The 27962-nt window shown below is 37.9% G+C and overlaps 1 protein-coding gene across 7 annotated transcripts; it reads right to left on the reverse strand.

The window, feature by feature from the left end:
* Positions 1-2100: 2100 nt before the first annotated feature.
* Positions 2101-27834, reverse strand: LOC106060602 (golgin subfamily A member 4-like). Of its 7 annotated transcripts, none has more exons than XM_056020374.1 (9): positions 27721-27834; positions 27083-27172; positions 24866-25000; positions 23303-23468; positions 22839-22937; positions 8483-9222; positions 7584-7638; positions 4583-4695; positions 2101-4026 (listed from the first exon to the last, which is right to left on the reverse strand). In XM_056020374.1, exons 3-9 carry the CDS (start codon positions 24968-24970, stop codon positions 3868-3870), a joined length of 1437 nt encoding a protein of 478 aa, XP_055876349.1. In that variant the 5' UTR covers positions 24971-25000; positions 27083-27172; positions 27721-27834; the 3' UTR covers positions 2101-3867. The 7 variants fall into 7 exon arrangements, with proteins under 7 accessions (XP_055876349.1, XP_055876348.1, XP_055876351.1 ...); XM_056020373.1 differs by having other exon boundaries at positions 27071-27172; XM_056020376.1 differs by lacking the exon at positions 27721-27834 and adding an exon at positions 27601-27618.
* Positions 27835-27962: the final 128 nt, after the last annotated feature.

A 27962-nucleotide genomic window follows, 5' to 3' on the forward strand; every position in this document is an offset into this window, starting at 1 on the left:
ATTAAAAGAAATTATTAAAAATCAAATAAGAACATATTAAAACTAAAATATTATTTAATCTAGGTTAGGCCAATAATAGAATATGCATCATCAACTCAAAAAAAAATAAAAAATTAAGAAACTGGAACAGCCACAAAATAGAGCAGTGAGATTCATAACTAACGAATATTCACATTTGACTAGAGTAACACCTTTAGTAAAATCACTAAATTTAGAAAGCCTTCAGGAGAAAAGACTCAACAGTAAAGTAGCAATTATAAATAAAACACTGAACCATAATCTTCAAATACAAAACAAAACCTAATAAAATACTATGAAAGACACAAAGATAAAGGCATATTTCCATATATTAGGACAAATTTGTACAAATGCTCCTTCTTCCCTATCGCTGTTAGGACATAGAACGGGTTGCCTAACTCAGCCAGGAAAACCAGTGACTTGGCAGAATTTAAGTCATTGATTAATTAACATGCATTACTAGATTGACCTAGGAACAGGAGTAAAATTTAGGAACACATGTAAAATGTAATCATTTTTTTTTTTTGAAGTAACATCTGTCTGTATTTTATAAGACTAGTCGACCGGTTACGTCGCTATTTTGCATGGCCGGTCTTAGGCCACTGCAATCTATGCGACCGCAGTGGTCCCCACTTTCAAAGGATCCACACTTTCATAGGACCTGCACTAATTCAAGGTGTATAAATTATTTAATTAAACCATTTTATAACTTAAAAAAAAACATTTCCCGCGCCCTCCTGTCGATTTACCAGGAGCTCCTGGAAATATCCCGAAATCGCAAAATATTTGAAAAAGTCCTTAAAATATATGGAAACATATACATAAAAATTGTCATTTTGGGGTGTCATTCAATATGGAAAATGCCTATCTTACGTGCAGCATGAGCCGTAATTGTGTAATCTGGTGAAAGAAGCTTCTTGCGCCTTGCGGTCAACAATTCTCAAAGATAGATTAAAACATTTGGTAATTCTTGCTATTGAGCGGGATCTATGTAGGAAACATTATTATTATGATATACTGTATGACTTTGCTACGCTCAAAGCTCATAAAGTAATTCTGTACGTAGTAAAGAATGAATAAAATACATAAACAAATTTATTTTCTAATACAAACTCTTAAATTTCACTTATTATCCGCTTCTCTACCCAAACTTGGCCCCGCAAAATCCGTTTCGCATAGGGCAATAATCTACTATGTATATATATATATATGTTCCTAGTCCAAACCTCCTGCAGGACAAAGGGGGATGGGAGCGGGCAAGGTTAGATAAATTTAAACGACAGTCAAGCGCGCAGCAGGTCATCCGTAGTGTGAATACTACTCATTTACTCGTGGACTATCCGCAGAAATAAGAGAGTGATCTTTCCTTTACTTCTTCTTCTCGTTTAAACTGTTGAGGGAAGAAGAGAATTATATATAAAGATAGATAAGACCAATGTAATAAAAGGGACATAACAATATACTTTTACTTTCATACTGATTTATATCTGGCAACATGCTTCTGTGGTTCCGAAACACATGTTTTAGAAAACATTTTTTTTTTAATTGTGCATTAATTATTAATTCATCTTCTGCATTCAAATTTTATAGTTGGAAGGTTTAGATCCTCCCAGTATGAAACTCCATTTGAGTGAGGGTTTGAGCTCAAATTCTCTCTAGCAAAAGCTCTGGACAGAAACCCTGCAGAGGGTTCAGGTCTTATATCTGAGATGCACAATGGTATCCAGATTAGGGAACTCTCCATACAGTTTCCTTACTAAAGGAATGTTTTGGGGCCAGAACATAATCAGGTCTCTTGAGACAAAATATGAAACTTTGGACAACAGGATCAGCATTCTCTGCTGACACTTCACACAGGCATGTTTTGTTAGTTCCAATTTTCAGCTTCTAAAACATGTTGTTTCATTCTGTTGTAACCTGTTCAGAGGCAAACAATTATTTGTTGATCTGTAGGGATAGCCTGTTTTATATGCAGTTGTTGATCATGTGTTGGTTTAAAGTTTATATATATCTTCTAGTACTTTTTAAGCCAAAGTCTGTTCATGCAAAATTAAAAAAAATAATAATATAACAAAACATGTATTATAATTATTTGCAATTTTTTAATATAACTATTAGTTAAATGTCCATTAATTTTAGGGAACATTTTGATCATTACTAGCTACCAATAATACCAATATTTATTACAAAAAATATAAATTAAATGTCAACAAAGATTAATCAACAATATCACAAAGACAAAAATGACATGTTACACTATAAATCATGTTTAGATATATTGCAGCAAATATTGATCATTAATAAGAAACAAAGTGAATACTTTTTAAAAGGAATGTTCACAGGTGAAATATTTGATCCAATTAACAAGTCAGCAGAATTTTTAAAAACTATACCCATTCTATAAAATTTGTTGTAGATTTATAGAAATTTATATATAGAATTATAATTATATACATTAGCTTCGATTAAAAATACCATTAAGTTAAAATGTAATACTTGAACCAGTAAAACATGACTGAATGTAAACCCTAAACTCTACCTGTCTTCTATCAGACACTGTTGAAATTATAACAAATTAATTAACAATCAAAGAGAGTTCAGAGAAATAATGAATACATTTAAATTCATTATTCTAGAAACAAATTGGTTACAGTGCTCACAGGTATGTCACTTAAAGAATCCATTTAAAATGAAGGTTCTGACATTCTCATAAACGGGTTCAATGGAAGAGAGTAAAGTTCTTATCCACTGATAATGACAGCACAAGAAAAGGAAAACTAGCTGTTACCACCTATTAAACCAACCACATATAATATGCTGAAGTCAGAATATCTTTCTGACTGGTGCCTATTCAGTCCCTTACACCTTAAAAAATCTCTTCATTCCAAAACAACTCAACAAACAATTGATGTACACTGCTCTTCACAGCACAATAAAAAAAATAAAGGATAATGGAACTGAAGATAAACTGGGCAACAAATGAGCAAACAGTCTGAAGTGTCATTGAAAGAGAAAGTTATAGAGAGTAACATAATAGAAAGATAGTCAAGTTCTCATGAAAATCACAATAATTTTTCCTGTGTACATATTTAGGATTAAGAGTACATAAATAATAACTATTTTTGTGTTTGCATAAAAAAATATAATTTTAAATTATTATACAATTATTATACAATTATGTCTGTTTCAACATGTGGTGTATGCTGATGACATTTAAAAAAATGCCTTTTTTTTTTGTACCTCCATAACACACAAATGAATGTAAAGGTCATATTTAGGTTGAATACACATAAAGCTAAGATATCAAGACAGCCCCAAAAAACTCAACTCTTTAGGGTACATTACTTTTTTCAGGGGAAAGTGAATGGTGGTTTTTATGCTGACCATGACACCCTAATTTCAACTTATCCCGAAATTTATTAAACAGTTCTGATTATGAGAACAATGGTAACTTTAGCAGAAGTGTAAGTACACGCAGCATAATCCCTTATTTTTTTTTTTGTTGTTTTTTTTAGAATTAATAATGTCTACTAAATGTTTAAGTTAAGCATAGATTTAAAATAAAATAGTATTTATCAGTATATACATATACATTTATATTTTACAGCAAGTTCTATTTTCAGGTGGAGAGACTAGTCATTCTATTTTGGAATTTTAAAATAAAATAGTATTTATCAGTATATACATTTATATTTTACAGCAAGTTCTATTTTCAGGGGGAGAGACTAGTCATTCTATTTTGGACAAAAAGCACTATCTTTTATCAAGCAAAGATATTCTACTTAATTTTTTTGGGGGAAGGATAAGACTTTCTAGTTGGTTAATTTATATCAAGAAATATTGTCGTGATCAATCTATTTCAGGCAGGGACGCAAGCTGGATTTCTGAAAAGTTCATCTGCGGATCAACAGTGTAATTATTTTCATAGCCATTATCCCATTTAACTCTAAATTTCTTGTAAGCTGGAATCTCTAAGATAACAGTTCCCAAAGAAGGATAAGCACCATCCTGAAAACAAATTAATACATATCTATAAATGATTTCAAACATTCACTGATACATAAATACATATTTTTTAAACTGCAAAAGTTGTATATTATTTCATTGTTTCATTGAAAAAAATAGTTTTACAGATTTCAAGTAAATGAAGTATGAAGCTGACCATTAGAGTTTAAGGGGTAGCTTAATAAAAAAAAGTGTTTAAACAACATCTATAGCCTCAAAGCATTAAAATCACTCAAGTTGGAGGGAAAAGGAAAGAAACTATTCCTACAAGTTGTGCAAGTTGGACAGATCTTTGTTGGACCTAACTATTTCTAAGAGACAATGCACTTCTGTGCTAACACATGAGGTTTTAATGCTCTGTCTGGCATTTCTGTTTGCACTGAAGTCTAACATGTCCTTTTCTGCAAGGTCTCTTTAAGCTATGCTGTGGCACACCTTCATTTTCCATAAATATTTTTCAGTACAAATGGTAGACACTACTTGCCTATATTGAACGTGTCAATGTTTATAAGTTTTCTTGGCAAAATTGATATGCTAAGTGTAAGCTGTAATTACTTACAGCATTCCCATGAATTTGATTGTTCCAATTAGGTCCACGTTTCACTCGTGAGCCCATCTTTATCATAGCACATAATTGTTGAATAGTGACTAATCTGGGCTTCATTTTCTTTTCTGAAAACAAGGGGAAAAGTTTATCAGTTACTTTTTGACTAATCCAAGCAAGTGTTGGTAGTTTCATTGCACAAGAAAAGTTTTTTTTTTTTTATTTTTTTTTTATTTTTTTTTTTTTGGTTTTGGAATGAAACGTATAACTCAAGACTAACACAATTTAGGAATAAGCTAATAGTAGATTTTATTGTAACAGAAAGAGAGGAGCAATTTTAGTAGAACAGCTACAAACTACTCCAATATTGTGAATAAAATCTCAAGACAAATAAAAAAGTATCCACACAAGATTGAACCATAATTCATCAAGAGACAAACTGTGCCCTATAATCAATGAGATTGAGCTCATTTACAAAGTTCTCTATAATAGGCTAGTTATGTCGTCTGTATGTCTGATAGTCAACTACCTAAAGGACTATTTTAAGGGGAATAAGGCACCTTTCCACTTTTGAAACAAGATATTAATAAAAGTTTGGGATTCAACTCAGATAGCTAGCTAAAAGGAGAGCGAAGGTAATATGTAGAACAGTTGACACATTTACATGTACATGCAATACTTCTTCAATGTGTACAACTTTAGCTTTTTACTAAGCAAATGTGCAACATTGCCATATAGTGGTTTAATGTTATTGTTTGACTTTGAACACACTATAATCCACTTTCTCTTGTCATGTAAGTCTACACGTCTCCTCTTTCCTCTATTTCTTTTTGTTTCCAAACTTTGCACCTACAGTTTAAAACTATTTCACCATTTTTTAAAAATTCTACACACACAATCCATACTTTTTCCCCATTAAAAAAAACAACAACAACTATATAACACACAGGTCTATCTTGGTTTTCCTCTTTTTTTTAAAATTAATTTACTGGCATAAAGAATTAAAATTTTAGTTGTCCTTTATCTACACAAAGTCTTTTTAACCTCTAGGGATGGCTGCCTGGTTGTGCAGTATGCGTACTAACTGTTGTTTGGTCATCTCAATGGTCCCTGGTTCATAACAAGCCCACTGCCACCCTTCCTTGTCCTGCGGGAGATTTGGCTAGAATGTAGATTTTCTTCCCGCCTGAAGGAACATCTAAAACATGTAAAACATTGAACATCATTTGTACAACTTATCCTTTATATTTGCGCATTGAATATTTATGTGCTCTAGTAGCCATTCTTGATGTAACAGCCATCTTAACAATTTCTTGTTTCCTTTCCTTAAAATCCTCCAGAATTAAGTTAGTTATTCAGTCACTTTAATGTCTTGTTTCCTTTCCTTACCATCCTCCAGTATTAAGTTATTCATTCAGTCACTTTAATGTCTTGTTTCCTTTCCTTACCATCCTCCAGTATTAAGTTAGTTATTCAGTCACTTTAATGTCTTGTTTCCTTTCCTTACCATCCTCCAGTATTAAGTTATTCAGTCACTTTAATTTCTTGTTTCCTTTCCTTACCATCCTCCAGTATTAAGTTAGTTATTCAGTCACTTTAATGTCTTGTTTCCTTTCCTTACCATCCTCCAGTATTAAGTTAGTTATTCAGTCACTTTAATTTCTTTCCTTTCCTTACCATCCTCCAGTATTAAGTTAGTTATTCAGTCACTTTAATTTCTTGTTTCCTTTCCTTACCATCCTCCAGTATTGAGTTATTCAGTCACTTAAATGTCTTGTTTCCTTTCCTTACCATCCTCCAGTTTTAAGTTAGTTATTCAGTCACTTTAATTTCTTGTTTCCTTTCCTTAACATCCTCCAACATGAAGTTAGTTATTCAGTCACTTAAATGTCTTGTTTCCTTTCCTTACCACCATCCTCCATTTTGCAGGGCCGGCCTTAGGCCACTGCAACCTATGCGACCCCATTGGGCCACTCACTTTCATAAGACCCGCACTTTCATAGGACCTAGGTGTATAAATTATTAAATTAAACCATATTATAGCTTAAAACAGATTTCCCCCGCCCTCCTGTCGATTTAGCAGGAGCTCCTGGAAATCTCCCGAAATTACAAAATATATGAAGAAGTCCTAAAAATATAAGGAAATAGGCCTATATTGACAAAAATTGTCATTTTGGAGTGTCATTCAATATGGAAAACGCCAATCCTACGCGCAATAAATAAAAACGGCATTATGCATTAGCCATAATTGTGGAATCTGGTGAAAGAAGCTTATTGCGCCTCAAACTAATGAAGAATTACTTGAGGTCAACAATTCTCAAAGATAAATTGAAACATTTGGTAATTCTTGCTATTGAGCGTGATCTATGTAGGAAACAGAATTATCATGATATTCTGTATGACTCTGCTACACGCAAGGCTCGTAAAGTAATTCTGTACGTAGTAAAGAATGAATAAAATGCATAGACTAATTTATTTCCTAATTAAAAACTCTTAAATTTCACTTATTGTCTGCTTCCCTACCCAAACTTGGCCCCGGGAAATCCGTTTTGCATAGGGCCCCACAATGCTTAAGTCCGGCCCTGCTATTTAGTGACGGGTTAGTAGATTACTTGTTCTCTTTCCATGACTTCTTGGTCACAATGGTTAAGTCCGGTGCTGCTATTTAGTGTTTGTAAAATGTTTTACATGTTTCGGATGTTCCTTCAGAGTTGAAGATAGTTTACTTCTTAGTCCAAACCTCCAGCAGGACGAAGGGGGATGAGAGCGGGCATGGTTTGACAGTCCAGCGCGCAGCCATCCGTAGCGACGTGTGAATACCCACTTGTTCTTCCCCCCCTCTTTTTTTTTCTTGGGTTTACTATCCGCAGAAATAAGAGAGTGATCTTTCCTTTACTTCTTGCTCGTTCAAACTGTTGAGCGAAGAAGAGAATTATATATATAGATAACTAATGTACTTTAAGATTCACTAATTAAAATTACATTAACAACAGAATTGGTCAAAAAAGAGAGATACCTAGCTCTTGAATTTTCGTGCCAAGCAATGATTGTGAAGAAATGACATCAGAAAGCTAAAAAAGAAAAGTATATAAGTATACAGAAAGAATAAGCTACAATATTACACATATTTAGGGATTAGCGACAATAATGAGTCAACTTTTTCTTTTAAAATATAGAATTACAAAATTCTAATCCTTGAAATGGAATATTGCTGGAAAAAAAAATTCATAACTATATTAGCTTTTGACTATGATAACAATGTACTTTGTTTAAAATAAGATTAAGCCTTTTCAACAAAATTAAAGCCTCAAACACATGACATGTACTAAGCCATAATGTAAAGACACTAATCTGTTGCTTGATATTATAAATGCAAGTAGTCTTAGTTAATTTCTAATTTACTTTTTTTTTTTAATTCAATTTTAAGGGCTTAAACTTAACATGATTTCTCTAAAAGAACAGCAATACTTAACCATTGAAAGCTTATATATTTTAGTTTATGATTTGTTTTTTGTTTTTGTCTGTTATGGTCTCCATATATTTTTACTTTTGTACATTGAGGTGGTAAATAAATGTGTGTGCAAGGCATAAATAATTGTTTACATACATTACTACAGTCTTTAGTTTTATATTTCCTGTATCTGACCCAGAAGTACCCATCAAATCAAATTACATTATTTTTTTAAAAATTGTTTTGGGTGTTTAAACTAATCAATTGTCTCCAAAAATTCTAAAACAAATAATCAATAAGAACTGAGGTACCACTGAATGTAGTTATATATATATATATATATTTATTTATTTATTTATATCCTTAATAGCATAAAGATTATCATGCTTAAAATTTCCTTTACATGTGACAATTAATCTTTTCTATTTCTCAAGAAAACTTGTTTATACAAAATACTTTCTCACCAAAGATTTATGTTCTTCCATAGCCTTATCTAAATTCAACAGTTGGAGTTGTTTGACAGGCTCTTCCAAATCAGCAACCTTATGTTGAAGATCTTCTTTCACCCAAACCTCTAAAGCTTTGATAGTCAATGCCATATCTTTAATTGACTTGCTGGAACCTTCTTCTTTCAAGGAAACTAAATCTTGTATTGTGCTACTTATTTCTCCTGACATGACAGTCAACTCTTTTTCTTTTTCTTCTAGAATTGAGCTTGTCTTCTCCTGAAACTGACACAGTCTATGATCTATGTCGTTGATATTATTTTCAGATTTGTTGATTCTCTGTTCCAGAGTGTTAGTATTTATTTGAAATTTGTTCCATTCCTTTTCTAAAGAAATAAACTTAGCTTTAATGTCTGTATCAGAGTTGGCAATCTTATTTTCCAAGTTACTAAGCCTGTTTTCAAGGAAAATTAATTTTTCCTTATTTTCTGTCTTTTGATCTGACAAATCTTTGTTAACACGTTCAATCTGTTTACTGATAGTCTCTAGCTCTTCCAGTGAATTGCACAACTTCTTTTTAAGCTCTACAAATTTTTCATTGTCCTCCAAGCTGAGGCTAGTATTAGTACTCTCTAAGCCAACTGGTTTTTTCAAAGTGTTGAGGTCACCAATGACTCTAACAAGTGTGTTTGATAAAGTTTCAATTTTAGTACTGCAAGCCTGAATCTGTTGTTTAAGGACACTGGTGGGCACATCTTCTGTAAAAAAAAAATATGCAGCATATTATCACTTTATTAAAATTACATTACAAACATTTTATTTATGTATGAATATATTGTTATAAACCTGGTGGTGGCACAAATGGGGGTAGTGGTGTGTGTGTAGTCAGCCGACGCAAATCGCCCCAGGCCAGCGCTAGACGAGCGGTCAACCGTGACGAGCTACGATGGTCAGCCGAGACGAGTGTCAACACGGCGGTTCGGGAAGGATCGACGTTGTGAACAGAGCTCAGGAGCGTCACGAGAGTTGTAGTCATCTGACCACCTAGAAACGTCGAGCGGCGTTCTGTCCGGTTCGAGAAGGCCAGTAGGGACCCTATATAAAGAGCGAAGGTATCAGAGACCAGTGAGTCACAACTTCCCGATCTACAGTTCGTTACAACGGCTTAGTACCAGTCCGAGGCGAGACAGAGAGACCAGTGCAAGAGTTGATACGGCGGATAGATATTTGTACAGTCTTGTGTTACGTGCTGCCAATTGTACAGTATTGGCTGTTATTTATCGACATTAAACCATTACGTTATTTTGAAGCCCAGAGTTGTCAAGTTCTTTAAGTTGGTGGTGTAAGGTGCAGTTTGCAGAGAGCCTGGATAGAGAGATACGTAACACTGGTGTCAGAAGTGGGATCTGCAATGGCTACTACGAAAACGCTAGACCAACTCCTTGTGAAGGAACTTAGGCAAGAGCTCCGTAATCGAGATCTGAAGACGAGCGGAAATAAAGAAACCTTACAAGCACGCCTTCGAGAAGACATTGTGGAAGAAGGGGAAGATCCGGACACATATCTTTTTGAAGTCGATTTGCGAGAAGAGATCACCAGTAGCAAGAAGGAACAGATGGCAGCGGTTCGTGAGGAGCTAGGAAACACCAATTACAAGATAGACATGATGGACTCGGGAATCAAATCGGAGTTATTGGCAATGAACCAACGCATTCATGCTGTGGAGGAGAGAATCACCAACATTGACGAGCAGATGAATCAGAGGGTCGACGCAGTGGAGAAGGCCATCGACGAAATGAAGATACAAGTCCAACGCAAGCACACTAATTTACCGGAAGCAGATGTGACGTCATTTGTACCTGAAGTCTCCGGAAAAATGAAGCCCCCCCCCCCGTGTTTGATGGTTCCATGTCCTGGTCCGTGTACAAGAAGCAATTTGACGCAGCAGCCAAAGTTAACAAATGGAACAGCGAGGAGGAGAAAGCGACAGCCCTTGTGTTATCCCTAAGAGGAAAAGCCTCCGAATTGCTACAGTCTCTACCGAACCAACAAGACTTTGCCGCCCTTGTCCAGGCTATGGAACTCCGATACGGGGATGAACATCTGCAAGAAGTTTATCGTGTGCAACTAAAGACCCGACTACAGCGCCCCGATGAAACACTACAGGAGCTAGAGACAGACATCGAACGCCTCGCACATCTGGCATACCCAACAGCATCACAAGATTTTCTGGGAGTCATTATCACAGACTCATTCATTGATGCGCTTCGAGACCCCGAGTTGAAGAAAGCCACCAGAGTTAGTGGTAGACGTAAGGCAAGTGAAGCCCTCGTATACGCTCTCTCATATGAAGCCGCTAGAGACGCATCTGGGAACGCTCATCAAGGCCGAAGGTTGGAAGTCAAAGAGGAAGAATTCGAACAACTTGTTAGAAGGGTGGTGACAGAGGCACTAGATGAACGACGAACAAACCAGATACCAGAAAATCAACCTAGGGTTCCTGTATGATGCTGGAATTGTGGTGAACTCGGTCATATACAAAGAAGCTGCACTAGAAGATTTCCACAAACTGGAACCCATTACAGATCAGAAAGGTATGCACGACCAAGCTCCCGGGGCTACCAGGGAAACTAGCACGCGCCGGCTTCAAGGGGCGGAACCCGGCGGCACAGACAATGAGAGCCCCTGCAACCATCATCCCGGTCGCCGTGCTAGGGCAGAGTAAGAGTCTGAAAATCATCGGAAAAATTGGATGTCAAAACTATCGCTTCCTCCTAGACACTGGTGCCTCACGATCAGTCATCCGGTCAGATAAAGTGGACAGTAGCAAGAAAACGCCAGTTAGGGCATACTCGTTGAAAACAGCCAGCGGAGAACTGATGCCCATAAAAGGCCTGATCGACATAACAGTCGAGATTGGGAATCAGTCATTCGAACACGAATTCCTGATTGCTTACGTCACAGATGACTGCATAATAGGGCTCGACTTCATGATGAAATATGGCTTTTCCTTAAATATCGGCGGAGGCACTTTACAATGTGGGGATCTCGAAGTACCCTTGCTTGGCGACGAGAATGAAGAAGATGGCCGAGTCAGAAGGATTAAGTTGGTAGAAAATACAACCTTGCCTGCGAAGTCTGAAATGATCATTTGGGGTAAAATTGAGGACGGCTATCCCACGACAGGAACAGCGCTGGTAGAAAGCTTGGACACGAACCACAACGGGATAGCAGTAGGAAAGACACTAGTCACGATTGGGGAAGACCAAAAGGTACCCATAAGAATTATGAACCTCGCTACAGTAGAGAAACATTTGCGGGAAGGTAGCACCATCGCTGGTTGCCATGCTCTTGAGATGATAAGAAACTGTAGCAGTGAAAACTCCGAAGAAAGACTCGAGTCCAGTGAACCGCAGGTTACTAAACTTCTGACAGAAGTCAAAACGATCTTGTCAAAGGAACAGTTCACCAAAGCAGAACAATTCCTCAGAGAGTTTTCTGACATATTGCCATCTGATGAAATGGACTTTGGGCGGACAAATCTAATCCAGCATCCAATAGACACAGGAAACACTAGACCTATCCGACAGCAACCACGTCGCCTGCCGCTAGCAAAACACCAAGAAGCTATGGACATCATAGAACGAATGAGGCAGCAAGGGGTTGTTGAACCATCCAGCAGTCCATGGTGTTCACCCATCGTCTTGGTAAAGAAGAAAGATGGATCCACGAGATTTTGTGTCGACTATAGATTATTAAATGGCGCCACACACAAGGACAGCTACCCGCTTCCTAGGATTGACGACACATTGGACACACTTGCTGGGTCACAGATCTTTTCCACCCTTAACCTGAAGAGCGGTTACTGGCAAGTGGGACTACACCCCGAGGACAGAGATAAAACGGCCTTCTCTGCTGGTAATGGTCTCTGGCAATTTACCGTGATGCCTTTTGGACTCTGCAACGCCCCAGCCACCTTTGAAAGACTAATGGAGCATGTGTTGAGAGGACTCAACTGGACCACGTGTCTTGTTTACTTAGATGACATTATCGTCATAGGCAGAACCTTCGAGGAACATATCGCAAACCTGAAGGAAGTATTCGAACGAATCAGAAACGCTGGAATGAAATTGAATCCAAAGAAGTGCTCCTTGTTCAGAAGGAGCGTCAAGTACCTTGGGCATATCGTGTCGAATGAAGGAGTCAGCACAGACCCGGATAAAGTTGAAGCTGTAAATGGATGGCCGATCCCCGCTAATATCCAGGAATTAAGAAGCTTTCTTGGACTCTGCACGTACTACAGACGTTTCGTGCCAAACTTCTCTAGCCTCTGTAGCACCCTCCATCAATTGACCGAACCGAAGCGGCCGTTTATTTGGACAACGGAATGTCAGCAGGTCTTTGAGAGACTTAAAAAGGCTCTTGTTTCATCACCCATTCTGGCCTACCCGATACCAGGCGAGACGTTCATACTTGACACCGATGCGAGCAATACTGGAATAGGCGCTGTCTTATCCCAAAGGGTAGATGGAACTGAGAGGGTTATAGCTTACTTCAGTCGGAGCTCGTCAAAAGCCGAGAGAAACTACTGTGTCACCAGACGTGAGCTACTGGCAGTTGTGGATGCCATACAACATTTCCACAAATACTTATATGGGCAAAAATTCATCCTTAGGACAGACCACGCTGCTCTTCAATGGCTGTTGTCATTTAAAAATCCTGAAGGACAAGTCGCCAGGTGGATTGAACGTTTGCAAACCTATGACTTCGAGACACAGCACCGAAAAGGACAAACTCACCAGAATGCTGACGCGCTGTCTCGACGACCTTGCAGAATGGAATGTAAACACTGCAGCAAGGTTGAAGAAAAGGGAGTTATCATTGATTGCCAACGTCTTGGTGTACAAGCTTCCGGGTCATGGTCCGACGAAAGAATCCGAGAAGACCAGTTAAAAGATGAAGATCTAGCTCCCATTCTGCTTATGAAGGAAGACGGGCAAAAGCCGGAATGGCATCACCTTTCCGATAAGGGAGCTGCCACCAAGGCATATTGGGCGCAATGGGACTCACTGACAATCGAAAATGGAGTTCTCAAGAGAGTCTGGGAAACGGCAGATGGGACATGCAATCGCTTACAGCTATTGTTGCCCAAAGTGAGAGTTGCTGAGGTGCTGCAAGAAATCCATAATAATGCCAGTGGGTCACATTTAGGCGTCAACAAGACCTTTGAAAAAGTACGCCAGCGGTTTTACTGGTTCGGCTACCGAGATGATGTAGAAGAATGGTGCCGAAGGTGCGACACATGTGCAGCAGCAAAAGGCCCACACAGGAGAACGAGGGGACGTATGCAGCAATATAACGTCGGTAATCCATTCGAAAGAATAGCGATCGATGTAGCCGGACCGTTTCCTGAGTCCCAGAGAGGAAACAAGTACGTTCTAGTAGTGATAGATTATTTTACTAAGTGGCCCGAAGCATATGCGATACCAAACCAAGAAGCCACCACCATAGCGGAAACACTTGTGGAGAATTGGATTAGCCGTTTTGGTGCTCCTAGGGAATTACACTCCGATCAAGGCCGAAACTTCGAATCCAAGATATTCCAAGAGATGTGCCAGGTACTCGGCATCGAAAAGACACGCACAACTCCTCTTCACCCCCAGTCAGACGGAATGGTAGAACGATTTAACCGAACACTGGAGCAACACCTGTCGAAAGTCGTCGATGAACATCAAGAGGACTGGGACACCTATATCCCAATGTTCCTTATGGCATATAGAGGATCGATTCACAGCACCACCGGTTACACTCCAGCAAAGATGTTGTTCGGCCGAGAGCTGCAACTACCATGTGATTTGCTATTCGGGATCCCGGGAAATGTGCCAGCCTCTTCAACAGACTATGTCGCAAATCTCCGAAAACGGATGGAGAAAACTCACGCTCTTGCCCGCAGGAACATCAAGATCAACAGTGACCAGGTGAAGACAAGGTACGACAAAAGGGCCAATGCCGCTGGGTTTCAGGAGAACGATCTGGTGTGGCTTTACAATCCACAAAGACGAAAAGGCAAGTCCCCAAAGCTTCAAAAAGACTGGGAAGGACCCTACAGAGTGATAAAAAGAATCAACGATGTTGTGTATCGAATACAGAAGAGCCCAAGGTCGAAACTGAAGGTCGTCCACATCGACAGACTCAACAAGTACTATGGTGAAGCTGGATCTGCCCGGGACGGACAGATCTAAGGAGGGGGCAGTGTTATAAACCTGGTGGTGGCACAAATGGGGGTAGTGGTGTGTGTGTAGTCAGCCGACGCAAATCGCCCCAGGCCAGCGCTAGACGAGCGGTCAACCGTGACGAGCTACGATGGTCAGCCGAGACGAGTGTCAACACGGCGGTTCGGGAAGGATCGACGGCGGTCCGGGAAGGATCGACGTTGTGAACAGAGCTCAGGAGCGTCACGAGAGTTGTAGTCATCTGACCACCTAGAAACGTCGAGCGGCGTTCTGTCCGGTTCGAGAAGGCCAGTAGGGACCCTATATAAAGAGCGAAGGTATCAGAGACCAGTGAGTCACAACTTCCCGATCTACAGTTCGTTACAACGGCTTAGTACCAGTCCGAGGCGAGACAGAGAGACCAGTGCAAGAGTTGATACGGCGGATAGATATTTGTACAGTCTTGTGTTACGTGCTGCCAATTGTACAGTATTGGCTGTTATTTATCGACATTAAACCATTACGTTATTTTGAAGCCCAGAGTTGTCAAGTTCTTTAAGTTGGTGGTGTAAGGTGCAGTTTGCAGAGAGCCTGGATAGAGAGATACGTAACAATATCTTTGCAGAAATGACTATCGATGGAAATATAGAAATGTAGTTAGTAGCTAATTATGTAACTGTCAATGTATCATGTCAATCCCTCAGCAGCTAAACCTTTCAAATCCCCCAACAGCTAAAAACAGCTACTACTACTACTACTACATTTACTACTACATTTACTACTACTACTACTACAACTACTACTACAACTACTATATGAATAGCGAATGAATTGAAATTAAAATTTCACTAGATATGAGAGACCAAGAGAGCTTAATGTTAATTATTTTTTCATTTCAATGGCAGGAAATAAAAAAATGTTCAGTTTTACTATCACCTTTGGGGGACGGTGCCCGCCGACCTCCTCGTGGTGTCCCCTGGTAACTGGAGTAAGTCCACCCTTTGCTCTCAGGGTGGTCTGAAAAAGGCTAATGTTGCGGGAGCCCCAACTTTCCTAGCAGGCTCTCATGCTCTCCTGGTGCAGAGTTCTGTTGGTGAGGTCTGGGTAATGCTAAGCTCTGATCGACTTAACCCCTGCACGCTCGTCTGGTGTAGGGATTTGTGTCTGTTGGGGCTTTAGCTAATGCTGAACTGATCAGCCGCCGCCCTGGAGACTAGTGGAGGGTCAAGCCATCAAAATTTGCGGGCCCTAAACTGGTGGCTTTGGAAAAAGGTCTCCTGCCTCACTCCACTTTCGTGGATTAAACCCTGCCCATACGAGCGAGTGGTTGAATTAACTGATCTTTCGATCGATTCATAGTTCAATGTTCATGTCTGGACTGTTTTTCACTGCTCGCTCTAAGGGGCAACCCAAATCTCCTCCCCCTGGAGGAACCCATACCAATGTCGAGTAAAATTACAAAGAAAAGTGGGTCTGAGCAGACCCCAACAGGCTCCGCTGGCCAGGTAAAGGGCATTAGGCCAGGCATCGAAAAATGTGCTACTAATCGCCTCGCAACATTGGTACATAGGGAGAACGGGCAACGTTGTGAAAAAAGAACTACCGTTCTTCCCAACACACAAACCCTGTTAACATCCTTTTTCCCCCAAACAAACACTACAATTAAAAAACCAAAAGTCTCAGGAAAAATTAACCCAACACCAACACCTCATACTGGGAAAGTAAGTATCCCCCACACTAATTTAGGTGGAAATATAAAGCAACATGATCCCCAAATTTCCAAATCTGATGCTAAAACTTTCAAAGTCCTTCAATGTAACGTCCGAGGACTTATTCCAAAGACACTTGAAATAACTAACCTGCTCCACAAAGAGTGTGTGGAAGTTGCCTTACTACAAGAATGTCTGATAGGTGAAAAAAGAAGTGTCTCAATACCCGGGTACTATGTTTTCCGCTGCTCCTGTGGGGATTGCCGAGGCCTGGTTACATTGGTGGCTATTGCTCTGGTCGCCAAGAAAGTGTCCACAGACTTGAGTCAGGGGAGGACAGACACTTTGGTATTAGAAATTTGGAAAAATAATAGACGCTTGAAGTGTATCAATGTTTATAATCCACCAAAACAAGAACTGGCTTTAGATGTCAGAGAAACAATAACTGTAGACACTATCATAGCTGGAGATCTAAATGCCCATTCACCTTCCTGGGGCTATGATGACACTGATCAGTCTGGTAAAAAAGTTCATGACCTGTGCAATTCTACTAACCTTTTCCTTTTGCAAAATAAACAGTCTCCTCCTACTCTTCTGCATGCTAGCAATGGTTCACTATCACGACCTGATCTTTCTTTAGTCTCTGCTAACTTGGAATCTGTCATAACTTATCAAGTACTAGGCGATATTGGTAGTGACCACCTTCCAATATTACTGACTGCCACTCTTTCTAAAATGAACACCAAGACCACTAAAGAACCACGAAAGTGGTGCTATAGTATATCTTATCTTATATAATACAGACGTTACTTCAAAAAAGAAGATGATTACGTCCTACGCGTCATGCATTTAGTCATGCATATTAACCAATGACTTAAATTCTGCCAAGTCACTGGTTTTCCTGAATTCAGAGTATTTTATTAAATTTTGTTTTTGTATTTGAAGATTATGGTTCAGTGTTTTATATATTATTGCTACTTTACTTTTGAGTCTTCTGTCCTGAAGGCTTTCTAAATTTAGTGATTTTACTAAAGGTGTTACTCTAGTCAAATGTGAATATTCGTTTGTTATGAATCGCACTGCTCTATTTTGTGTCTGTTCTAGTTTCTTAATGTTTTCTTGAATTGAGGGGTCCCAAACAGAGGATGCATATTCTATTATTGGCCTAACCAAGGTTAAATAACATTTTAGTTTTATGTTCTTATTTGATTTATAGAAATTTCTTTTAATAAATCCTAATGATTTGTTTGATTTTTTTATAGTTTCATCAATATGTGGATTCCATGACAGTTTTTCATTTATTATAACACCTAGGTATTTTGCGTTTTTAGTCTGTGTTACTGGTTTGCCATGAATAAGATAAGTGGAATTAATTTGTTTTAGTTTTTTTGTTACTCTTAACAACTGACATTTTTCTGGGTGGAAAGACATGCTCCAATTTGATTCCCATTTCTGTAATTCATCTAATTCTCTTTGTAAAATATCTGTGTCTTGTGTTGTTTTTATTGTTCTATATATTATGCAATCGTCTGCAAATAATCTGACTTTTGTTCCTGAAGTAATGCAATTTGGTAAATCATTTATGTAAATTAAAAATAGTAGTGGACCCAAGACTGTTCCTTGAGGTACACCTGAGTTTACTGTTATCGGTGTTGATTTAGAGCCATTTATTATTACAGTTTGTTCTCTCCCTATCAGAAAGTCTTTAATCCACTGATGCAGTGGACCATTAATGCCGAAATATTTTAATTTTTTAAGCAAACTATGGTGGTGAACTTTGTCAAAAGCCTTAGAAAAATCTAGTAAGATAGCATCTATTTGTTCACTATTATCTAAACCTTTTGAAAAATCATCAATTATTCCTATTAGTTGTGTTTCACATGATCTATATTTCCTAAAGCCATGTTGGTATGGTGTGAGGACATTATGTTTGTCTAAGTGGTTTATGATGTTGCTACATATTATGTGTTCTAGGATTTTACATGTGCTGCTGGTAAGTGATACTGGTCTGTAGTTTCCTGGGTCAGATTTTTCTCCTTTTTTAAATAGGGGGGTGACATTAGCTTCTTTCCAGTCCTTTGGTACTCTGCCCTGGTTAAGTGAAGCCTGAAAGAGTATTTTGAACACTGGGGCTAGCTCATTACTTAGTTCTTTGAGTAATCTAGCTGGAATACCATCAGGTCCAGAAGCTTTATTTGGTTTGGTGTTGGCTAATAGTTTTTGAATTCCATTTTCTTGTACTACTATATCTTCTATGTTGTCTACTTGGTTCAAATTCACTAATATGTCTTTGTCTCCTGGGGCTGAGAATGCTGATGCAAAGTATTTGTTTAGAATGTTTGCTTTAGTTTCATTATCATTATGTATTATGTTATGTTCATCTTTTAATGGCGCTCCGCCTGTTGTTTCCATTTTCTTAGACTTAATGTATGGCCATAGGTTTTTGTTGTTATCTTTAGATATTACATTGTTTATGTATTCACTCTGCAGCTGTCTGCTTACTTTTTGGGTTAAGTGTTTAATTTTTATATACTTTTTGTAAACTCTTTCTGCATCAGTTTCTTTAAATTTTCTATATAGGTTTTCCTTCTGTTTACAAAGTTTCTTTAGTCTATTATTAAACCAGCATTTATTTATTTTGTTTGATGTGTATTTAGTTGGTATATGATTTTCTATAATGCTATAATTTCTATAGTAAGGCTAATTGGAAAGGATACAAGACAGCTGTCGACAATGCCCTTGAAAAAATCCATGTAGAGTCTAGCTCTGTCGACCTTGTGTACCATCAAATAACAACAGCTATCCTGAGCATGGCTAAAAAGTTTATTCCTCGAACTTACCCTTGTAAAAAATTCAAAAACTTTTTGGATGGCTGAAATCAACAAACTTGTTATGGCTCGGAGAAGGGCATACAAAAAGGTCCAAAAGAACCCAAACAATCCAACACTCAGGCAGAAATACAACAGACTCAGCCTACTAGTCAAAATGTCTGTTAACAGGGAAAAATGAGAACGTTGGACCAACACCTGTGCAAGGTTAAACCTAAGGGATAGCTCTAAGGCTTGGAGTCTTCTGAGAAATCTCGAAAATGCTGGGCGTATGAAAACAGCAACCCCATTATCTTCACCCAGTGGGGTAACCATTTCATCAAAGAAGAAAATTGCCACCTTGTTGAACAAATATTTTGCTAAGATCAACAAGGCTGCCAAGAAGTCCCCAATGTCCAAAGCCATTGATAAAGCTCGCAAAGCTGATGAAAAAAAAGACCGAAAGGAACCACAGACCGAAAGTGCTGAGGGAACGATGAACTCCCCCTTCACGATAGGCGAGCTTAATGCTGCCATAAGGAAATGCCAGCTTAAAAAGGCTCCCGGGCCGGATGGTATCACCCCTGAAATGCTTAAGCATGTAGGGGGGAAAGGAAGGGCCGTGCTCTTGGCATTCGTAAATAGAACCTGGGCAGATGGTCATCTGCCCAGGGCCTGGAAACGTGCCACCATTATTCCTATACCAAAAAAGGGAAAAGATGCTTCCACTGCTGAGGGCTATAGGCCCATCTCACTCACATCTTGTGTGGGAAAGATGGCTGAAAAAATGGTAAATGAGCGTCTGGTTTGGTACCTTGAGAGTGCCCATCTTATAGCTCCAGAACAGGCTGGTTTCAGGGCTGGAATGTCCGCTATAGACCAAGTCAACATCTTTGTGCAGAGCGTAGCAGATGGATTCCAAAGGACCGAAAGCACATACGCAGTCTTCATTGACTTAAAACAGGCATATGATAAAGTATGGCGGCCTGGCTTGCTTCATAAGATAAGAGCCGTGGGGATGCGGGGACGGATATATTACTGGATTAGAGACTTCCTACAAGAGCGTACAATAAGAACAAGGATATATGGAGAAGTCTCAGGGGAAATGACCCTCGAGCACGGCCTCCCCCAGGCCTCCGTCCTGTCATGCGTCCTTTTTACGGCCTTCATAAATGACCTACCGGCTCAGCTAAAATGCCAAAAGCTGCTATATGCTGAAGATATTGTCCTTTGAAAATCCGGAAGGAGCGCAACCTCTATACAAAAAGTGTTACAAGAAGATCTCCATACGCTCTGCTCATACACACAAAAATGGAGGCTAGAAATAAACACCTCCAAAACGGTCTATTCTCTGTTCACACTCTGGACTGGCATTCTCGGGCAACCTTTCCAGCTCTCCCTCAACGGAGTAGCTCTCAGCATGGAAAAGCTACCCAAGCACCTTGGTGTAACTTTAGATCGCAAACTAAAAATGTGTGAGCACATCCAGGATGTTGTAAGAAAGGCCTCAGGGAAACTTTGCATTGTGCGGAAGCTGGCATCCACGAAGTGGGGAGCCCGAGCAGACATGCTCTGATCCCTGTATTTAGGAGCAGTCCTATCACACATAGACTACAGCCTACCTGTGCAAATTTATGGCTCTAGGACTGCCCTTGAACAACTTGATAAAATACAGTCCCAAGCACTAAGATTTGTCTGTGGAACCTTTAGGACAAGTCCACTAAATGCGGCTGAAATAATGGCTAATATAGGTCCACTAAACCTTAGGAGGGAAAGGTCAGTACTGACCTGCTATGAGCGGTATAAAAGGCTGGATGAATACCTCCCAGCTAGAAAACTAGTGGATGGTTGGAGATGCAGAAGACGTATCCAGATGCAGTCTTTTATGCATCATGCCACTAGACTATCTGATGAAGCTGGCCTCTCCACCAACCGACAAAACATTCAACGCTTTCATCCCCTTCCCCCTTGGTGTCGCCCAACGACCCCAGACATACGCTTGAAATTAGTAGACCCTAATGCCACTAAGCAAAGCCGTTCATCTAACGACCTTCAAATCCTAGCTCTGGAGACCATTAATACCTTCAAGCCCAGTGCTATTTTTGCATACACTGACGGGTCGGCATCAATAGATTCTGGAAGAGCAGGCTATGGAGCCTACATCGACTTTCTTGGCTCTTACACAGTCAAAATCTTTGGACCATGTGGTAGTATTTGCAGTTTTGATGCGGAGACCATGGCAGTCTGTGAAGCCTCAAAAGTCATTGACTCTCAACTCGGTGAGGGACATTTGAGGGCAACACAGATTGTTGTGGTCACTGACTCAAAATCTGTACTACAGGCTTTGCAAAGCCCCGGACCATGGCCCCCCAATATCAACACTGTCATGATGGTTTCACATAACATTAAACAACGCTATGGTACCCCTGTAATAATGCAGTGGGTACCGAGTCACATAGGTGTGACTGGCAACACAATTGCAGACTCTTTGGCCTACCAGGGAGGGCAAATTCCACCCACTGATCAGGCTGTAAGCTTTCATCAAGCCCTGGCTATAATACAAAAAAAAGAAATGGAAAGGTGGTTTGAGTGCTGGGACAAGTCCCAAAAAGCCCGTGGAGTCTGGGAGCGCATGAGGCGCCCTGACCGCACTTCCCCGTGGTGGAGGCTGTCCAGGCCTGAGCAAGCTATTGTAGCACAGTGCAGGACAGGCCACTGTCCTGTTGGCTCATATTTCTCGCGGCTATGGCCAAATTTTGATTCACAGTGCCCCCGCTGCGAGGAAGAAGAGGAAACCGTGCCTCATATTCTGTTTGACTGCCCCAGACTTGCTGATCTACGTCTCGACAGGTCTGGGAAACCCAAAATTCTCAACCTGTATGGCGACATTTATGCACTACGCAAGACAGCAGGGTTTCTGTCCAGGGCTTTTGCAAGAGAGGATTTGAGCCTCTCAAGCCCTCACTCTAATGGAGTTTGATGATGATGATGATGACTATCACCTTTCACTTTCAGCACTATCTCTAAATGATGGCACTGGGTCATCATGTTTAGATGGCGATAATAAATTATTCAAGGACTATAATGACCTTGAAATAAAAGGAAATGTCAATGTGAAAGCAGTGACTTTAGACTAGACTTAGAGGTGAGTATACATGATTCTAAAACTGCCTTCAAGCCATGGTCCAAGACCAAGTTGATTTAGAAAATTGCAGGTTGAGCATTTTTTTCAAAAATGCACATAAAAGATTAATACATAAAAACACAATATTTAGGTAGTAATATTAAGTAATCAATTATGATTCATTATTTTATCTTCAGAGATAGATTTTTAATTGATTTTTTTTGTGAAACCACATACAGAACATTTCTTGTGGAGCTATCCCAGAGCATGCTACCCAGCCACATAGTGGCGCCCATGTGGCAAACCATTAGGACAAATGGGTAGTGAAACAAGACTCCCTAGGGGTGCTGGAGTATTTGCATTGCACTTTGCAAGGTTGTAAAAAAAGCTCCCAAGAAAAAACCAACAATCCAGGTATAAATACACAGTACTTCCCCTTAGATAAGCTATATATATGATAAATGTATAAATTCCATAAATATAGAATATTGATTTAATATTTCTGTAACAAATGAAACTAACCATGAGTTTTTATGTAGGAATGTTCAACATATGATGGTTGAATAGGTAATTTCTGTAAGACTTCAAAAGATAGAGAACCTGATGATTCATATGGAGCATCTATCATGGATTGAAAAACAAAAGTTAAGAAATGAGCAACCTTAACTTTAGAAACATTTCTATTTCAAACAACAATTTTGCTTCTTCTAAACTGGAAAAACTTTTGTGTTAATTCTAAAAGTAATGCTTCAAAAATATTTTAAGTGGAAACCTATTTATTCATTCTACTTTAGAATTTCAATTAAAACTGCCAATTAAGAAAAAAACATCATCTAAAGATAAATGTATAGTTAGTCAAATTACAGTTGCAAGCATCAAAGCATTAAATTTGCAACAAAAAGCACTTCTCAATTAGAGAGAGTATTAATGATTTCAAAGGAAACAAAGTTATATAGTTTCAAGATTAAGTTTCATATTGAACATACCGACAAAACTTTGTAGATGTGACTCGACTGGCCTACTTTTGGATTTAAAAATTGCCGTTGCATCTCCTAGACGAATAATAGCATTCTCAATTTCCAAGCTAATGTCTTTAAAGCTCATTTCACATTTATCATGAGTATCAACAAACAAGTGACCATAATGTAATATCTGAGGATAATAAAAGGTTTCAAGAAAAAAATTATTAAATAAAAAAATATATACAACGTGACCTCTCTAATTAATTAATTAATTAATTAATTATAATGTACTTAAAATTAACTAAAGCGAAGAGAAGTGCACAGTCAAATTGGGAAAATGGCCAAAGGTTCTGTAAATAGTTTAGAAAATGTCTGATATTTTCTGATTTTATGTATTGGCCTGACAAAATCACTTGCAAATGTGAGGGCTCTATGCAACTTATTTCTTTATGAATAATCAATTGCTTTAATCAGACTATTATTGTGGCTTTTCAAGTTGCATAAAATTTTGTTGATTCTGCATTTACAGCTATTTTTTGTGCAATTATTTGAATTTATGCATCTTATGTAGCATTGTTACCTAGTTCCATTAGAGAATGGAACAAGTTGCCTGAATCAGCCAGGAAAACCAATGACATAGCACAGTCTAATTAACATGCATGGCTAGATTAACTCATAAGAATGTGTGTAAGATGTAATTATCTGTAACTTTTAAGATAAAATAAGGTTTATGGTTAGTGATTGGAAAATGTGACTGTTCATTGTTTTTTTCTGTGGCTATTGCAACAAGCAGGCATAGATACTTTCTTATTCTGGAATACAATCATTTCATCATCTTTGCACATTTAGCAGGCAAGTGGCATGACAACCTATCTCTTCTTCCTGATTTCTTGTTTCTCCTATGTAACTTTCATTTGTTTCATTAATTTTTCCACAAGAACATGGACATTTATAAATCAGCATATTGTGCTTTAGCCAGAATCCCAAAAACTTAGCAAAAAAGACCAGCCAAATTACAATATAAACTGGTAGTTTAAGTATAACAAACTTAGGCCATATTTCTAAGCCAAAGGGTGTGGCAAAGTTTTGCTATAGCATTTCTGTGCTAGGTTAAAGGAGCTTAAGTAATATTTAAAAACATGAATGGATGGCTGCCTATGCGCTCTGAACTGTCATCTTAATGGTCCTGGGTTCAAATGCTGACCTGAAGGTTTGGGCTAGGATGTAATTATCTTAAGATCTAAAGGAATATCCAAAACAAATAAAACAAATAACAATGAATATCTAAAAAAAAAAGCAGAGCATTTTCATAATTATTATATTTTAAAATTACTATAAAGACAATATTATTTTCCTTTCAGAATAATTTACTAAGGCGAGGCACAGGAAATAGGGAATTAAAGAGATTAGTAAGAAACTGACAACACTATGGATTAAAATAGCAAATCAATTTGATTATTATGAAACAATAGACAAAGGATATAATTCATAAAAAAAATAAATGTTTCTGAAAAAAATGCTTCTATAGAATATCTTATAATAGCTGTAGAATAATAATATGACAAGCTAATTGCATAAAAAACCTACTTGACTTAAATGAGAATCAACAGCTTCTATTAATTGTTTTTTTTCTTCCTGAACCATTTCAAGCTTTAACCTGATTAGGTTGAGATGACGCTCTGTAACGGACATTGTGTAGATTACTTTGAATACTGCAAGGCCCTACATATAAAAGTAAATAAATTTTATTACATGAGTGTTGTCGTGTGTTAGTGTTGACTATTTTATTAATACTGTGCACTGATTTCAATTATCACTCATGTTTGTCCTCTAGTGACATTCATCAGAATATTTGAAAAGAACAAAAAGAAAACTTTCAGTTCATTTTAAAAATAAGAAAAGGTTTAACTATTGAACAAATAATTATCTTGAACCACAGCAAGTCCGACATTGAATGAACAAGTTTCCCCCCCCCCCCCCCCCATAAATTTCAGGTCCTGTAGAAATCTTCAGGTAGAGAGAATGATGTATCTAAGGGGCATGGTGGCTAAGTGGTAGAGATCCTAGCTTCTGAGCCAGTTGTCTCAATTTCAGATCTTGTTGCAAAGTTATGGATTTTTAGGTTGCACAGTGTCCACACATTAGTTGGGGAAAGTAAAGGCAGTTGGTCATTGTGCTAGTCATAGAACATCCTCATTGACTGTCTAAAGACTTCAGTGAGTCTATTGCAATGGCTGAGATGGAAGAAAGCTTCCACAAACATGTCACTATCCTTACATCATTCATCAAGTTTGTTTTTTTCATGGCAAACACCTGCATAGCTGATGTGGTACAAAGAAGGAATATGAGGGTTTGCCCAGTGTGCTCAGCCTTTAGCCTCACTTCTAATCTAAGCATCTTGGGATACAAGCCATGGGTGTAGGGATGTAAACATTTACATCTGCTTGAATCTTTCCCAGAGAGAGGTATGTTCAGACAAGTATATGGAGGTAAGCTTCCATAGGCCTAAAGTATCAAGAGTCTAAGGCTCAACTCTTAGGCCAATTACAAAGAAGAAGAAAAAGTGTGTTTATATCAAAAGATTGAGTTTGATGCAAAGGCACAAAAGAACAGAATGAAGAATGGTCATAGTCCTACTTCCTAGAGCCATTAGACCATGGAACAGGATACCTGAATTAGCCAGAAAAATAAATTAGAGAGTTAAAGTGACCAGATATTTTTGGTGCGAAAGCCAGAAACATATTAATCATGGGACGTAATAAGAACGGGCTGAGATTTTGAAAGAAATATTTTCTCAACAACTTAGACATTAGTACAATACATCACAATGTACACACACAATAGTTAAAATAATTGCAGGCTTTCTGAAATGTTTTTCCACGATAGAACATCTTTAAGTGCGGTCTATCTGAAAGCATTAACCTGTCAAATAGGCCACTACTCTCTAAGATCATCTGCAAAATTTTCACAAAAGTTTATGATTGTCACTACTACATCTTATTTTAACTACCCTGCTTCATTCAAAAAAGTAAGTCGAATGCATACTTCTTTGGGGAAGAAACTTTTCATGGTTCTTTTCATGAATTTCTAACCAAGTCATCAATAGTGGAAAATACTTCAAGAGTACTTTTTTTCCTTCAGTCTACTTATAAATTACAGATGTTATGTTACAACCAAGAATGGTTGCACAAAGAATCATAATATCATAAGGGCTAAAAAATTTCTTATTATTGTGGAATCAAGGCATCAGTGAACACTGTCAAAATCTGGGCATCATTAACATGCTTTTTTTTACTTTATTTATTTTATAAGGGCCAAACCTTTAGTAAGGATTGCTTCACATTTGGTTTTTGCAGTATGAAAGGCAAAAGTACCTTTAGTGGCTGTCAGTTTCGCTGTATAACAAATATTTTAATATTAGAGAAGTTCCATGCAAAGCAGAGAACATGAAATAAGAATAAAGAAGGAAACGCTGCAAGTCAGTAATTTGAAGTTATTTTTCCAAAGATTTATAGAGATTTTTTTCAAAAGCTTGACATAACTTGACTTCTTCGATGAAAACAAGACATTGGTCATCCCACCCAGAAATTTCATGAAAAGGGTGACAGATGGTACAAAGAGGGACAGTCCCGCCTTAGTCTAGAGTAAACTAGAGTACAACATAATGTGACAAAGATAGGAGTTGGAGTCGAGTTGGACAATAAAATCTTCTATTTTAAGGAATATCTATAATGACTGCAATTTAAAAGATAATACTAAAAGTAACTAAGTAAAGGTCAATACAATTATTACACCACGTCTCACGGTCTAAAATACAGAGCCACACTCAGTTGCATCAAGCAGCATCAAGCTCTAAGTCTCTAACAGTAAGTTGGTAACACTGTATCTGTGTGTCTGATTAGACATTAGATGATATGAATTATCATGGTAAATAATTATGATTATCATAAATTATAAAATAATAATAAATCTTTACATTAAATAATAATGATCTTTCTTACAGTTCCTAGATTAAATTAGTTAGAGAAGTAGTTTTACTGTTATAGTCAGTAAGATTTACATAGGTGAGTAGTTACAAATAATATGATCATTAATGACATTATCATTATGTTTATATGTTATAATTATGATTGATTATGCTGTGTGATTATCATATTCAATGATATTCAATCATATATCATATGTGACTATATCCTACTATGTCATGACTTAATTAAATTATAATTATACTAGACTAATACTATTATATATTATAGATTTTTTTATCTAGACTCTAGATTCTAGATTACTCTAGATCTATTATACTTATTATATGTGATTACATCTAAAAGTAAAATCTATGCCATTGCTATATATATATAATTTAGTCTTATCTAGATCTCTACTAGACTAGTTAGATGATTAGATCTACATCTAGATCTAGAAAGTGAAAGTGAAATTACTTTTCTAGTCAGTCAAGTATACAAGAATCTCTAGACCTAGATCTATGACTATGAAGTATTTTTTACATGGTAGATTTATATAGGTCTGTGACCTAGATCTATAAACACAATCACCTAGTCTAATAGTATAGATCTCTGTGCTAGCAAAACTCCACAGATACTAGATCTAGATCTATAACTAGACTTTATTCTACCCCCTCCTCTACACATGACATATACTAGATCTAGATCCATATACTGTC

The sequence above is a fragment of the Biomphalaria glabrata genome, chromosome 2, assembly GCF_947242115.1.
Source record: "Biomphalaria glabrata chromosome 2, xgBioGlab47.1, whole genome shotgun sequence".
In the NCBI taxonomy this organism is placed as follows: Eukaryota; Metazoa; Mollusca; class Gastropoda; family Planorbidae; genus Biomphalaria; species Biomphalaria glabrata.

Bases quoted from the DNA above. Each gene is read 5' to 3' on its own strand.
- LOC106060602 (XM_056020377.1), bottom strand. From the start codon at position 24,970: ATGTCCGTTACAGAGCGTCATCTCAACCTAATCAGGTTAAAGCTTGAA. The intron at 4,696-7,583 runs GTATCTCTCTTT...CCTTGTTTTCAG, and splicing joins CACGAAAATTCAAGAGCTAG to AAAAGAAAATGAAGCCCAGA. The intron at 4,027-4,582 runs GTAAGTAATTAC...ATTTGTTTTCAG, and splicing joins ATCAAATTCATGGGAATGCT to GATGGTGCTTATCCTTCTTT.